Source organism: Miniopterus natalensis, chromosome 1, assembly GCF_054644295.1.
Source record: "Miniopterus natalensis isolate mMinNat1 chromosome 1, mMinNat1.hap1, whole genome shotgun sequence".
Lineage (NCBI taxonomy): Eukaryota > Metazoa > Chordata > Mammalia > Chiroptera > Miniopteridae > Miniopterus > Miniopterus natalensis.
Window position 1 is genome coordinate 171,921,472 of NC_142081.1, and position 16,350 is coordinate 171,937,821.

The 16,350-nt window shown below is 42.8% G+C and overlaps 1 protein-coding gene across 3 annotated transcripts in view; it reads left to right on the forward strand.

Annotated features, from left to right (window-relative positions):
- The first annotated feature begins 1,732 nt into the window (after positions 1-1,732).
- The window catches only part of KDR (kinase insert domain receptor), a 42,246-nt gene continuing 27,628 nt past the window's right edge, over positions 1,733-16,350 (forward strand). For 2 of the 3 annotated variants that reach the window (XM_016207269.2, XM_016207279.2), the window contains exons 1-9: positions 1,894-2,026; positions 5,511-5,604; positions 7,529-7,725; positions 10,615-10,745; positions 10,992-11,160; positions 11,763-11,902; positions 12,655-12,826; positions 14,251-14,365; positions 14,451-14,614. In XM_016207269.2, coding sequence (XP_016062755.1) covers positions 1,960-2,026; positions 5,511-5,604; positions 7,529-7,725; positions 10,615-10,745; positions 10,992-11,160; positions 11,763-11,902; positions 12,655-12,826; positions 14,251-14,365; positions 14,451-14,614 — 1,249 coding nt within the window. In that variant the 5' untranslated portion in view covers positions 1,894-1,959. Of the gene's footprint in view, positions 2,027-5,510; positions 5,605-7,528; positions 7,726-10,614; positions 10,746-10,991; positions 11,161-11,762; positions 11,903-12,654; positions 12,827-14,250; positions 14,366-14,450; positions 14,615-16,350 lie in introns of all 3 variants that reach the window. The other variant, XM_016207262.2, reaches the window with a different exon arrangement.

Genomic DNA, 16,350 nt, shown 5'->3' on the forward strand with positions numbered 1-16,350 from the left:
AGATGGAGCCCTGAGGGTTGATACAGAATGATCTCCAATTTATATTTTAAAGTGAAAGAGCCAACACTCAAACAGTATTTATACCAAGGCTACTCTTTGTGGACGAAGGAGAGTGATATAACTATACTTTCACATGCATAGAATTTGCTTGGAGAAAAAAAGGAAAGGTGGCAATGCTTGCCTCTGTCAAAGGAAGGGCTTTTCATTCTAAACCTTTACATATTAAAAATATTTTTAACCATATACATGCATGATACTTCAGAGTTAAACTATTTCAGTTGTTAACCTGGCAAGTCGGAGAGTAAATACAGTAAAATATTGTTTAAAATAGCAAAACAAAAACAATTGTTTCACATTAATTGTCTGTTTCAGGAGGACGGGTTTGGACTAGATGCAGAAATAATAATTCTACCTCTTCCTCTGCCTGAAGGACGAGCCTGTAAGTTGTCAAAAGCACCTGGGAAGCAGGAGACAGGGATCCAGGAGATCCCTGTTTAATGAAGTTAGGGGACATCTGATGTCATTCTCCACGTGCAGGGAGTAATGGAGAGAAAAGAGGGAACAAATGTGGTTAAAAAAAATCCGAGTTCTCCTACCAGCGCCACAAGGAGTCCACACATGCGGAGAGAGGTGTGAGGTTTGGTACAGGGTGTTCTGGGTGCCCACGGTCTGGGAGCTTTCGCTTCATTGCTCCTCCAGTGAAGCCGGCTGGCTGCTGGGCCTCTGTCCGCTCTGCCTAAGGGTGTCTTGGCTGGAAGCTGTGCTCTGAAAAGGAGCCTGGCCTAAGGCCCAAGAAGAGTCATGCTAGGGGCTCCTTGTGGGGTAACCTGGTGGACGAAAGTCCTCTCTCCAGGAGAGCGCCACTGGCGGGACGATGACCCGCAGGCCCGCGGCTGGTTCGCCAGGGCCCGGGAACCTCCAGCTCTCTGGAGGCCTGAGGCACGTCCTTGGCGAAAGCCAGGTGGGGGCGGGGGTGTCTTAAATTTAAATGCCTTTGGGGGCTAGGCAGGTAACTTAAAAACACTTGAAACCTCCAGGCAAAAGAGGAAATAACGGGAACTTCGGAGAACTGGGCACGTGTATGTCGTGAGAAAAGGCATTCAGAGTCAGATTTGCAAGCTGCAACTGCGCCGGCCGAGCCTCGCGCCACTGCCCCCCGGAGTCACCGCCAGTTCGCGACCCTGCGCGCGCTGCAGCCGAGTGGCCGCGTCTTCCCAGCTGCTCCGACCTGCGGCCCGTCCGCCACCTGTCCCCCACCTGTCCCCCAGCCACTCGAGGCCAGCGTGGCGCCGAAGGCTGTCCCAAACTTTGGCGCGCGTCCTGAGGGCGCAGCGTCCCTCGCTGAGCTCCCAGTCCCGCTCTCCAGTATCTCGGGGGTCCGACAACCGAGGGGACCGTGGCGTGCCCAGAACCTGTTGGGAACTACGTTTTAGTTCTGCCAGAAACAGGGTTGTCGCGCCGCAGACCGTCTCCCTTCCGGCGACCGGGGCCAGGCGCGGTTCCGGGCCAAGCGGCCAGCTAGGGAGATGTAATGGGCGTTGGAGCCGGGATTCAGGCCCGGTACCCCGCAGAGGAGCGGGGGCTCCCCCACCCCGTTGCCGGTCCCGCCCCCGTCCGGCCCGCATCGCCCCGCCCCCGCGCTCTAGAGTTTCAGCGCGGCGCTCGCCGGGCACTGCGTCCCGGGACCCCGGGAGAGCAGGCACACGGTGTGCTGGCTGGGCCGCCTCTGCCCCGGGACATCACTCGCGCTACGGAAAGTCCGGAGCTGTCCCGCAGCCAGGATATTCTCTCCCACGCAGCCCTGCAGCCGCGGCCGGAGCCGAGGCACCCTGGCCCCACGCACCCCGGAGTCGTGCTCTGAGGCGCGCGTTCCGCCTCCACGCCTGTTTTGCGGGGCGGGCCGGGGGAGAAAGAGCCGGCGCCCGAATTCTGGGCACTGCGCCCGGCGCGAGGTGCGGGATGGAGAGCAAGGCGCTGCTGGCCCTCGCTCTGTGGCTCTGCGCGGAGACCCGGGCTGCCTTTGCGGGTAAGGAGCCCGCTCCCTAGAAGCAAGGCGGAGAGGTCGGGTTCGGGCGGAGACGCGGGGATGCGGAGAGGACCTGGAGGCCAGACCTCACTCGGAATCGTAGAGCTGGAGAGCCGAAAGCGACCTGACACTTGGTGTTCTTTCACTGACCAGGGAGGAAACTGAGGCTCAGCGGCTGGCCCACGATGACCTAGCAAGCTGGTGGTGTCCTGAGCCCCGTTCCTTTTCCACGACTCTGGTCTCGAACAGGGGCCTGGACTCGGGCGTGTCCGGGGGACCCCACGCACGCTCGGGCTCTCGGGAGGCGGGGTGGGAAGGCGCCCCGAGGCTGGCAGGCAGGAGGTGCCCGCGGGCGGGAGCGGGGCACCGTCCCGCTCGCCCCGTCCGTCCGCGCTCGGGCGCAGGGAAGGGCGCCTTCCCCGAGCGCCGTCCGCCCCGCTCCGCTCCGCCAGCCGGGCGCGCCTCCCCTGGGCCGGGGCTCAGGCGCGCTCACTCCGCGGGCTGGGTCCGGAGGAGGAAACGTTTTTCCCCTTCTTGGTGCAGGACACCGCTTTCCTCGCAGAGAGAAGGGGCGATTGGGGCTTCGACCCGGGGCTTTGACAGCTTCCCAAAGTGTCTCCAAGTAACGGTCGCCTTCCTATGAAAAACAGTGGCACGTCTTTCACGGTGCTCGGGCCCTTGCTCTAGGCGCATGGTCAGAAGTTCACCTGCTGAAAACTTACTCGGCGGGACTTGGTACCTAGATTAAGCAAGCACCTCTCGGACTCTCCTTGTCACCTAATATTTATCTCCTTCAGGATTAGGAACGCATACGCTCTTGATGCAATAAATTATTTCCTTCTCCACCCCCCCCACCCCCTCCCCCTGTTTATCTGTAGCCACAGTTTGCTGATTTCCAGATTTGCACTCTTTGGAGGGTGAGAGGGAAAAGTCCAATAATTCAGGGAAAAATTCCGTATGTCAAAAGACCCAGGCCTTAAAAACAGACACATATAAAATGACAAGGTCGTCTGTCTATAGTTATTGGATTCTTTTTAGCGATTTGGTTCATCAGGGCCAGCTCCACCAGGGACACTGGTTTGTCCCTGACAAGCCCTCTCTCTCCCCCTTTCTGGGGAGAGAATGAAGGTCTGGAAAATGTAGTTGTTCTGTGTCCTACAAAGAAGTGAATTCCTTTTAAGCCTGGGGTGTTTCATAGCGCAGCAGTAGTAAACTAATCGGGTTGTCCTGAATATAATGATGAGGTTGCCCTTTTGGAGTGTGTGACTTGCTTAATTGGATTGGACTATAATTGGTGCCATCAAATTCTACAGACAGAGGCACTGTTGTTTTTCCTTCCTGTCTTTGGAAGGGTAACAGTGCACAAATTAATTAATTTTGGCTATGGGATTTGAACATAGAAGGGCTTTTTATTGAGCAGTAGCATATGTACTTCTTATAGTTATTTCTTTAGAACTTTCTAAATGGTAGAACTCAAACTTGCCAATGAAAATGAATAAAGCTTAATGGAGCAAAAAATTTTAAAAACATTAAAAATTGAGGGTTGGTCCACAGATACAAGTTGAAAGTTACATTATTGATAGCTTCATTGCATAGTTTTTTGTTGTTGATGTGTCCCTAGAATAGTATGTTATTTTGGCTTCCCATGAAAAATATGATAACTATTTTTTAACATAGGGAAGTACAACTAGAGTGTGAGAAAATCTGTTGCAATAATTTATGAAGATCTTTAAGACTCTCTTATTTTGGTGGTGGGGTGGGCAGAGCTTAGTCTTTCCTACCATTTTTTTCTTACTTGAATGTTACTAAATAATGGGTTCTTTCCCATTTGGATCATTGTGCAAATTATATTGTTACTGTTTTTGACGTTTTTCTCAACCCAGTGTTTATTTATCCAAATAAATTGTTTTCATTTTCCTTTTCTTAGACAAAGTGGGGCTCCATTATTAGAAAGATTTTCTTTTGCTTTTAAACATTTTGCTTTATTGTTTGTCTATTTTGAGGGTAGTTATTTCCTTCCTATTGAAAAGTACTGTGCTAATTAACTGAACATGACTATCCAAGACCAACATTGTCCAAGGGTGGCCCATAGACCATGTATGATCGAGTCACCTGAAATGCCTGTTAAGATGCAGATTTGTAGGCCCAGGGATATTCTGACACATCCTAAAGTCTAAGAACCATTGCCTGAAACACAAGTCAGCACCAATGCCAATTAGTTTCTGAGATTTGTTGACATAGTTGCTTTCAGGTTTTAAAAGATTTTTAAATTAATTTTTTTATTATGTTATTTATCAACAAATTTACAGTTATGTCGGCAACCTATTTTGCACATCTGGGTGAGTGTGTGAGGACATGTGTGACCAGTTGCTCACTTTGCCTGCAGCTGTTCACATTGCGATCCACAGATTCAATGCATTGGGTATTTGCACTGAATATTTGCTCATACTCTGTTTACTCATACTCTCATATTTGCTAATACTCTCTTATTTGCCCAACAAGGTCAATGCCAGTTTAGGGCTAGAGAGTCATTTGTACTTAGCTGATGTGAGTTAACAATCATATTAAGCCTGGGTGCTTACCAAGCATTAATCTCTTTTTAAGGTGGTGTTTTGAACATCTGGGTATTAGTGAAGACCATAGCATCATGGACAGTTTTCCTTTCTCCGATGCTTTTGCAGCACCTGGTAGCTGGTTGCATTTAGTTGACAGAGAACTCAGTTTTCATGCTGTGAACTAACCTAACCCATGCTGAGGAATCTGTCCCATGGTATTTTTAAGTAAAGTCAAATTTCTTATGTGCCAGGCTTGGTATCAGGAGGAACTCAGAGCTTATGCTTTTTCTAGTTCTATTCTCTGAGGAAAAGTATATTAATAGGCATATTATGTGAAATTGGAAAATGTTTTCTTTTACTCAGTTTCTCTAAACTAGTTTCAATGTGTCTTTCAACCTTGGAAGCTCAGTTACCAGAGAAAGTGCACTAGAAAATTGATGAAGGAAATGGAGACAAGGTCATGGATATTCCTGCCCCCTTCAGGGTACACACGAACTATATAGAAAGCTCCCTAAGTACTATTCATTAATCAGCAATTTAGTCAAATGTGTGCATCCTATGTTTTATAAGAAATGTCAGTGGGTCCTTTCCCAAGGGAGTGAGATCATCAGATGAAGGTTCAGTTGGTTTCAATGTTCCATATCCTTTTGTAAGACCTTGAAGTTGGCAATGCAGGAAAACAGGAACTCCACCCTAGCTCCATGAATTGCAGAACTGTTGTGTTGGTTTATGACCATCTGCCCATTCTTCCTGTTATGACACAGCTTGTGAACTTTTACTGGGAATGGTGAAAAGTAAATTCACGGTTTTATACAATGAATTGCTGAAGAGGTCTTTTAAAGTTATGGAGTGTGCATTGTTTATGGAAGGTGTTTCCTATTGGGTCTGACTCAGTGGCAACTACATTCATTTATCTAATTTGTTTCTAGGTTTGCCTAGTGTTTCTCTTGAACCACCCAGGCTCAGCACACAAAAAGACATCCTTACAATTATGGCTAACACAACTCTTCAAATTACTTGCAGGTAAGGGTTGATTTTAGATACGTATTTCCTATGTTAAGTAACTCATTATTGAGTGAAAAATAATTTCTATACAGCATAATTGTAATAGATTTATAGTAATTGTATATAAGTAATGAGGTTTCGAAGAAATGATGTAATGAAAAAATAAGAAAGGTCTTCTCCCAAAAATTCTGCATGGTTTTGCTGGCATTTTTTTTTCTTCCCTATCACCACACACACACACACACACACACACACCAATAACCAGTATAGCACCTGACATATAGTATATAGTAGACACTCAATACATATTGAATGAATAAATGAAATTGAGGACATACCCTTAAGGGATAGGGCTGAAGAAGTTTTGGGCCATATTTACAATACTTAGTGTGGCTCTTGGGCATCTGTAGCTCTTTTCAAGAGTTTTATGTCATGATAAAATTCTTACTGTAGCTGCAATTTAATATTCAGTCATTAATATTACCGAGTACCTGCTCTGCATAGGTAATGAACTTCATACTCTTGCTCAATATTCTGGAATGCTTCTTTTCTCACTTTGCTAGCAAGAAGCCACGTGATTATTGATTTGTACTAACTAGGGAAACAGGCCTCTATGACAAGAAGAAGCCTTTAAATTTTGCCTTTCAGCTCCTAAGCCAGGAGGAGAAGTCAAAGACCCTGTGGTTTAATGCAGTGATTATGCAGAAGCTTGTCAGGGCTGGTGCGTTTTGGCAAAATGATTGGCGGAGGCAATGTTGCCCCCTGAGAAGAGTGCTGGAGGTCCACCAGGAACCTTGGGCCGCTTATCGCCATTGTTTATGATTTGCTGAATACTGTCTTAACACAATGACACAGATCTGTTTTAGATTATGAACTGAGAGGGATTCCCTAGTCCCTCCAGGGTGGGTCACCGACACCCGGCCCTTGGGGAAAAAGCACACTAACAGATGCTGTTTCTCCAGCTTTGCTATTTCAGGACACATTTCTCAGTAGACTTACCTCTTACCCTCAGCAACAAAGAATATTTACAAATTCTCAAAGATTTCATACTCCCTTTTTAAACTCTGAATAAACATTTCTTATGTTCTGAGAAAGCTATGAAGTTCCGTGAATGTAGCTGCCACTTCATGAAAATTTGAAGTTCTTTGAAAGAAGGGTCAATGATGTTACCTTCTTCTTGACATTGACTATCTGCCTTGGGACTTTGTAGAGAAATGCTGTGATAAAGGCAATCTATGTTGTAACTCAGTCCTCACAAGGTCCTATGAGGCCCTTAGACAGTTGCACCCCCTTCCTTTCTAACGTCACTTCTTACTCTCCTGCTTGCTCCCTCTTATCTGGCCACTCTGGCTTCCTTGCTGTTCCCTTAATACTCCAGATATGTACCCACCCCAAGGCCTTTACATTTGTGTTCCCTCTGCTTGGAATACTGTTCCTCAACCCCCTTCCTCCAGCACTCTTCACTCTTTTCTTTGCATCGTCTATATTTTGTCCATAGTATTTACCACCACTGTTTAAAGAATACATTGTAATCACTTTTTCTTTAAGTCTGCTTTATTGAGGTTTATTTACTTTTTTTATTGCCTATTTCCTTCAACGAGACAAATTCCATAAAGACATTGATTTTTGTCTGATTTGTTCATGGCTGTATCTCCAGCCTTTAATAATGTGGGATGCATAGCACATAACTTAATAAATATTTGTTGAGTGAATGAGTGAGTAAATTAATAAAAAACGCAGGAACCCCTATAAGTGATTTCTGAAGCTGAGTCTATGGCTTTTTGTGATTTGTCAGAATAACCTGTCATTATCGGTAAAAGTCTATGTGACTCTGTTGAGGAGTCTATATAAAGTTTGAGAACCAAAGCTTCTAGTTATTTTTTAGAAACAGCCTCATAGTGTAGCATTTCATATTAATACTTGACTGTAATTAATTTTTCAGAGGACAGAGGGACTTGGACTGGCTGTGGCCCAATAATCAGAGTGGCACTGAGAAAAGAGTAGAGGTGACCGACTGCAGTGACGGCCTTTTCTGTAAGACACTCACAATTCCAGAAGTAATCGGAAATGATACGGGAACCTACAAGTGCTTCTACCAGGACACTGACTTGGCCTCGGTTGTTTATGTCTACGTTCAAGGTAAGTGGCTAAAAGGAATTAATTTCCCACATTGATTTGCCAGCTATAAAACACAATAGGCACAGAAAAGAATCAGAGTACAACAAAAGGCTCGCCCTGAAGGCTCTTGGCCAACAGGAATATACAAAATTCTTTCCCAAGGCTTCCTCTGAGAATGAGACTCATTGATTTGTTCTGGAGCATGGGCTCTGTTACATCTCTTGCCCAATTAGTTTCGTTCTGATCCTTGTTTCTAAGGGAAATCTGTGTTCACAATTGGCTATGGAGATTTATCAAAAGCCTTCTGATGTTTGAGAAAAACCCCCAGAAATCCTCGAAAAGGAAGGTTCAGAGTGAATTATGGAGAGGTTTCTGTGGAGAGATAGGTTATCTACAGCAGTAAGAGATTTCCCCAAGAATGCACAGAGAAATAGCCAAGGAATCTGGAGCTTTTTTGTACATAGGAACTTTTCTTTCCTTATACTTTATAACAAATGATTCCCATACTCTGGTGCAAATGAAGATGCTGCCTTAAAGTGCCTTTGAGGACAGTGTTTCTTTCCTTTGTTTGTGTGGTCTTAGATCTTGGATGATATGCCACATCTTTTAGAGTTGACAGTTTGGGATTGACACCATGGAGGCCACCTTAATACCCATGTAGGATAAAATACAATGTTATATATTCAGTATTTATAATATGAATTATTCTTTTTTTATGTTTGAAAACTCTTCTATGCCCCGAATTTCCCTGTGAAAACCTCTCTTAACTAATGAGATACCGATCATACAATTTAGAGGAATGTAAGTATGGTATAGTATTTTGCTTGGATGTACTAAATTTTTTTTTTCAGTGAAGATGAACTTTGTAGACATTTTATTTATACATTTATATAGCTCTTTAAATCCCAGAGGATTTGAGGTAGGTGAAGATGGCTTCAACTTTTTTCCAGAAGTATCTTTCACAGAAACAAGAATTTCGTGAGTTTTAGAAAACATACTCACATATCTCCACTTAAATTTTGATAATACAGTATAGTCAGTACAGTGGAAAAGTGAGACCACATCAAAATAACATGTGTCACTTCTGGACTGTATAGTATTTGACAATTATTTTGGTCCAGGGTAAGCACAATACAAGATAGAATTCTGTGCCTCCCTCATCCCCTCTGCAGAATGTGAGAGAGACGAGGCTCAGATCCTCGAGAATTTCTGGCTCCTTTTGATCTGGCAGCCTTGGGAGACCAGGCTTTCTCAGAAGATTGCAAGGATTTCCTGCTTTCAGCCTGTCTGGAAATAGACTACAAGATGAACCTCTCCCATAATATCTCCTTATTTCCTTCTGCTTGGAGTCAGGAAACCTGGAGACATGTGAAAATTCATTTCATGAGCTTCAGTAAATATTTTATTTTGAGAGGATGGGTGGTTGTTTGGGTTTCTTTTGTTTATTTCCTTTTTCATGGGATACTGAAATAGAATTGATTTACTGAATAGCTTTAGTCTTATGTCAAGGGGTTAATTAGTTTCCAAAGGCTCCTGGTAAAGCAAGCAAAAGGCTTGCTCTGGAAGCAAACTCTATAACATTTCCTAGCACGTGGAGGAAAGGTAGGTCCTGCTAAGAAGTCGCAGGCCATAGCTGTTGACTGTGCACTGCCTAGCGTTGGTGTAGCACCAAAGCCACTTCTGTTCAAGATTTTGGCCATGAAGCTTAACAATGGGGAAGAAAACACTGGACAGCCCTTTAATGTCCCCTCTGGTCCCCACCTTACTTCCCTAGTCTTTTGACCCCATTCCTTGCAGCAATGGATGGAGTCAGGGAGTGGGCCCCGGCCTCGCAAGATAATGGCTGTGGCCTGTGGTGGCTGGATTGGCTGCTTTCTTTGCTTTCCAGCTGGGAAGGAAATCAAACTTCTGCTCTTGCGGGGAATTAGTTGCCTTTGTCGCCTTTGGTGTAATTAACTTTTCTTTCCCTTGGGCCAGCCATCTTGAAGAGCTCTGAAAATGCTAAGTCAGGTGTGTTGGGCATAGCACTTGCACCACTGTCTTTCTGAGGCTTCAAGGCTGACTTCACACCACAGCAGCTCTTTCTCTGGGGAATGGAGGGCTTTCCCAGCAGCGTGTTAACATCGTCTGCACAATGTTTGAGTGACATTAAAATCTCTTTTGTTTCCTTCTCACTCTTCGCCACGGTGGCTTTGCAAGTTTTTGTCACTGAAGATATTAATGACTGCTGAATCTTAAACTAGATGCAAAAACTATTAAACATTATTTTAGAAAGAATCTCACACCTCGTCTTCACGATTTTAAAATATTCACATAAAACAATTCAAAGATTCTTAGTTATTTCTTGTTTGTTTTAAAGGTCCTTTGGGATCTATTAATTTTTTTTTATGGCATTTACATTATTTGCCTAAGGAAAGAGAGCATGATTTTTTTTTTAACATCAATAAAACTCAGTAGGTAAAGTGTAAAAATTTAACTTTAAATTTACTTTAAAATTTATATATGAAAAATGTAGTGTATATAAAAATGTGTATGAAAAAAGGAAAAGTATTGCTCATTCATTTTGAGAAAACAATAATGATTGATCTGTTTAAATGTGGAGCCTATAAAATATACTGTACTTATTGATGATCCTTGTAAAGGGAGTCAATCCCATTCTGGGAGTTTTCTTTCAGAATTTTCACACACACACACACACACACACACACACACACACACACACACCTCCTGTAGGATATCCTTAGAGCCAGATATCTACCAGCAGATGGACCTGTGGGTTCCTTTGCCTGTGTGAAATGTCATTCCCAATTTTTCATTTCTCAGGTTCTCAGGTCAGAGTTTATGAACCTGAAAGATAACCAACTTTTCTAGTAAATGCCAATAACTAAACAGAATTAAATTTCCTTTTAGATTACAGGTCTCCATTTATTGCTTCTGTTAGCGATCAGCATGGAGTTGTGTACATCATGGAGAACAAAAACAAAACTGTGGTGATTCCATGTCTTGGGTCTGTTTCAAACCTCAATGTGTCACTTTGTGCAGTAAGTTACATCTTCAGTCATCTCTTATGTTTTCATAATTTCAAGCTAATATTAAGATGGGTAGCTTGTTTATAATATAGCATCAAGAAGGATTTAAAGATCCTTTAGAAAGGGTCACAATGACAATAAGTAAAACCAATTCAATTTGTATTCTTTAAAAGGTCAATTTTTTTAGTGATCATTTTAACATGGTTTCACTTTTGGATGGCACTTGATTAAATATTTGATATTTCTTTTTCTACCCAGAGATATCCAGAAAAGAGGTTTGTTCCTGATGGTAACAGAATTTCCTGGGACAGCAAGAAAGGCTTTACTATTCCCAGTTACATGATCAGTTATGCGGGCATGGTCTTCTGTGAAGCAAAAATTAATGATGAAAGTTACCAGTCTATTATGTACATAATTGTGGTTGTAGGTAAGAGGACAGCTTCTTCTATATCATTATTATCACACAAAAAGATTGGCTTCCTATATTAAGATCCCTGGAGATTGAGGTATAGAGTGAAGGACTAAGATTTGAAAAATGTATTAACTCAAGACATGGTATTGGGAAACTCAGTATATCTACTCTTTTTTTTAAAATCAAATAAACCTATGAGCAGTCAAGGTTTTCTCTTCTTGTCAAGACAAAGGATGAAAGAGAATACTATTAACTAAAGCATATTTTATGGAAAATTTAATGTTCAGAGCATAGCTTGGCATCGATTATTTTAATTATACCTATTTTATGGAAAGTTCAGCAGTTTATTAACTAAGTTCAGCTGGCCCCATTGGCTCTTGACTGCTCAGATTTTACTACCTTACTATCCACTGGGCTGCAACATCTTTGAGATCCCCACAGGCCTGCTTTGGAAATCTCTATAGGCCATTTTTCTGGGAGCTCCCAAGTCCTGGTGAAACCCTCAGGGCAAGATGATGTGACACATTTTAAAGTTGCATCATTTTTGGAAAAACTTGTGCCAAGTTATAGATTTGTTTTCCCTCTCACTTTCTGTTTTTTCAATTTACTTGCTCCAGGGTCAAAGATTTATGATGTAGTTCTGAGCCCCGCTCACAAAGTTGAGCTGTCTGTTGGAGAGAAGCTTGTTTTAAACTGTACAGCAAGGACTGAACTAAATGTAGCGATTGACTTCAACTGGACATACCCTTCTTTGAAGGTAACACTAACAATTTAAAGTCAGATCTCTAAATACTTTGATAATCAGCTCCAATAGAGTTTGAGAGAGATAGGGGCCTATCTAGCCAGATAAAATGTAAATGCCTGGACACTCATGCATGCTACACACTCACACTTTAAAAGAATTGCAGAATTGGTGGCATTCATGGAAAAGATGCAATTCCAAGAACTCTGTCCCAATCTGCTACAATCAGGCTGTGAGGATTAGTTTTCTCTGGGTGATTACATCTTCCCAGGTTGCTTTGTTTCTCTGTTCTGCAAAGTCTTTGATCTATTTTCCCTTCGAGGGAATTTCTCTTCGAGAGGTTGCGTGAAACACACTACTTAACAGTGGGCCTATTTGCCTGTGTTTCTACAGTTCACACCCATCTCATTCCCACTATGTGAGGTTTTAAAAATCATAAGTCACTTGGATCCATTTATTTCTCCTGAAACCAAATATGCAAGGTGTCCTACAAAAATGTATACACACTGTAACAGCTGATAGCTCAATTTTGAAAATGAAATGTATTTTAATAAACATTGCCTTTATAATTATTCAAAGTACGTGTATACATTTTTGGGGGACACCCTATGTTTGCTGTCTACATATGTTAAAAGTTCTGAAGTCTCTATTATTAGCATTAAATAATGTCCACCAAGGGCCAAGACTTGATGTTCTGGGTATCTAGAAGCTACTGGGTCATGTTATGCTGGAATTTGAAAGTTTTATAAACTGTTTTTCAACATCAGCATAAGAAACCTGTGAACCGGGACCTGAAAACCCAGTCTGGGAGTGACATGAAGAAATTTTTGAGCACCTTGACTATAGATGGTGTAACCCGGAATGACCAAGGGTTGTACACCTGTGAGGCTTCCAGTGGCCTGATGACCAAGAAGAACAGCACATTCGTCAGGGTCCACGGTGAGCCGAGACCTCCTTTGGAATTATGCTGTGCTTTGGAAAGTGAGATAATGTAAAGAAATTCAGGTCAGCTAGTGATTTCTATTTTGTTCATTCAGAAGATATTTTTGAACTTTTGCCACATGATCTAGAGGTCAAGAGCATAGCTTGGGTTCAAATCCCAACTTAGATGGTGAGATGAGCCAATATATCACTAAGGTTCACTAAGTGGTACTTGTAGTAGTTGTTGCTGCTATTATTACTATAGTAAGCAGAGTGTTGTTATCTAAGATTGTGTTTAAATCTTCATTTTATTGCAAGGCTGAGAGTCGTCCTTGAGTAAGCGTGGGCTTTGCAGTTGGAAAAACCTGGATTGAATTCCTTTCTGTGGGGCTTTGAGCAAATAATTGAATTTCTCATTTCTTCTCTTTCACTTAAATGGCTCAGTTTGGATGATAATTTATGTGGCACCCAACTTATGAGCCTCAATAAGGATTTGGGGTTTTATAATATGGGACTGCATAGAAGGGTTTTATGCAGAAAGGGAGCCATGTTCTGGCTTATGTTTTTATAGGATTACTTTTTTTTTTTTTTTAATGTAGAATACTTTAGGGAAGTAAGGGTAGAAGTAGGGAGACCAGTTAGGGGGCTAATTGTAATAATCCAGGTGACAGATGGTGGGTGGCTTGGACAAAAATGGTAAGGGTAGAAGTTGTGAGAAGCGACCTGATTTTGGAAATAATTTTGAAGTTAGAGCCACTAGGACCTGCCTATTAATTCTCTGGCTGTGGGGTATGAGAGGAAAAAGAATGGAAGATGACCTTTGAGTTTTTATCGTGAGCAATTGAGTGAGTGGTGATTTTACTTACTGAGATAGGGAACATTGAGAGAGGAGTAAGATTAGGGGAAACAGGACTGGGTGTGTTTATTTCGAGATGCCCATTAAACCTCCAGAAGGAGATATTTAATATATAAACCTGGAACCCAGAGAAGTCAAGGCAGGAGATACAAATTTAGGAGGCTGTAAGTGGCACCTTATGCCTGAGACTAGAAGAAGGTGTCGATAAAGGGAAGGGGCCTGAAGACTGAGTCCTGGGGCACATGGTAGGGAATGTGTAGGGTGTCATGGGAGCAGAGGAGAAGGAACGCCCAAGTGTCTTTGGGGAACTTAGAGAAAGCTTCACAGAGGAAGAACTACTTGAATTGACACTTGAGCAATGGGTAGACTTGCGGAGCGCACTTGGGGAGAGAGAAAAGCAAACGCGAAGCCTGGAGGCATGGGAGGAGCTGGAATGTGACCCATAGTGGGACAGATAGCATGGGCAGTCTCTGAACGTAGACCCCCGAGGCCCTGGCTCTTCTTCACTTGAAATGAAATAATGAACCAAATGACCACTTAACAATAAGTTGACATTTATGAGAATAATTTTTGTATTTTCTTTCAGAAAAACCTTTTGTTGCTTTTGGTAGTGGCATGGAATCTCTGGTGGAAGCCAGGGTGGGAGACCGGGTCCGAATCCCTGTGAAGTTCCTGGGTTACCCTCCGCCAGAAATTAAATGGTAAATCTTGGAAATAAATGCAAAGCAATGTTCTACATGAAAGCAAATGCTTAGATTGTATAATTCCTGTGTTTCCCCCATATAGGTATAAAAACGGAAAACCCATTGAGTCCAATCACACAATTAAAGTGGGGCATGTACTGACTATTATGGAAGTGAGTGAGAAGGACACCGGGAATTACACTGTCGTCCTTACCAACCCCATTTCAAAGGAGAAGCAGAGCCACATGGTCTCTCTGGTTGTGAACGGTGAGTCCATGAAGTTTTCCTTCTCTGCCCAAAATTTATTATGAAGAGTACGATTATGGTTTCCTAAACAGCCAGGCCACCCTTCCTTTGTCTCTCGCTGTTTCACTCTCATCTTGAGGGGCTGCTATGTATAAAAATGGTCCAGACAGTGGAGTTGAAATGAGGCGTGAGAGAGTGCGCTCTGGACATGCTTGCTGATGAGGCCATGGAAACGAACGGCTTGGTGGTCAAGTGCAAGGTTAAAGTAGATGGTGCCCTCCGTGGCTAAATGCTGAGAATGGCTGCGGGGTTGGCAAGCCTCAGCTGTGCCACCTTTGCGCCTGTCTCTTGGAATGGTGCACCTGGCATTGCCAATGTGTCAGACTCCTTTTGAATTTTGACTCTGTAGTTGATGTATTGGTGATGCCCAGGCCAATAGACACTGTTGGCTGGTTGGAAGCTTTACAATTTTTTTTTTGTTTTTAAATAGGAGTCTAGGATCTGACTTTGAGGCTGTAAAGGAAAGCTATTAGGTTTTTGATTTAAGAGTGATTTGAACTTTGTTTTCCCAAACTGAAAGATGTAAATAACTTCTCTGAGTGGGGGAAAAGGGGTGCCATAATCAGTTGTAAGTGTGGAAGATGCTAAGTTGATGTAAAACAGGAGATGCTAAGTTGATGTCTTTATTGTGAGACTTATCAGGGCCTTTAGTATGTGAATGTATATTGCCATTCTCCAAGGGGAGAGACAGAGTCTTCAAGGTTTAACACATTTATTTGACCAAAGCATCCCTCCCCCAGTAAATTCATTAATATCTTGCTCCAAACACAGTTTGGGAATTGGTTTACTGTTATAATTCTTTGTCCTCCCCACTGGCATGCATATTAAAACTGCAGGATCTTCTCCTATGACATTAAGGCGCTTCCCCGTGTGTCCTGCCACCTCCCTGTGTGTCTGTTGAGGTTGGCTTTATTTCTTTGCTCAGACATCAGCTTCCAGAAATGTCCCTTAGAAGCCACTTGGGAGTAGGGGATTGAGGAGTGGAGAGAAGTTGGAAAGCTAATAAGAAAGGTGGGGAGAAGGAAATGAACAAGAAAAAACGATGCAAAAATGGACAGTAAATAGCGCCATCTCATTAATTCATGAAGTCACTGGACACGGGACTCGCCCTGGCAGTTACCCTGCTACATAAAATCAACATAAGAATGAAGTCCAGTTTTAAAAGTATAATCTAAGGCTTTAAGTTGAAAGTGATGAAAAAATAGTTTGGCATGAATGACTTTGGAGCCAAAAAGAAAGAAAAAAGGGAGAGAAGGAATGAGAAAGGGAGGGAGGAAAAGAGAGGGAGGGAAGGAAGGAAGGAAAGGGAGACGGAGTAGGGGAGGCGAGTGACTTTGGACAAGTCATTTATCTTTTTTACGTTTAATTTTTCTCGTGTAAAATAGAAAACAAGAGTAGTGGTTGTGTGGATGAAATAAATTAATCAATGTAAGGCACTAAGAACAGTGCTTATTGCACAATAAATGTATTTACTGTGTTATTCACAACTTTTCTTTCTGTTTGCTCTGATTTATGAGACTGGAAGATTAAGGAGAGCTATCCCTATAATGTAGATGAGAAAAACTGAGGCACAGGGTAGTGAGATTTGCCAGTCATTCAGCTTAGTAGATTATTGTTATTATTATTATTATTGGTAGTAGTAGTAGTATCACTAGAAGTCACATCTCCTGTCTCCAAGTCTAGATGTTCTTTGAAAA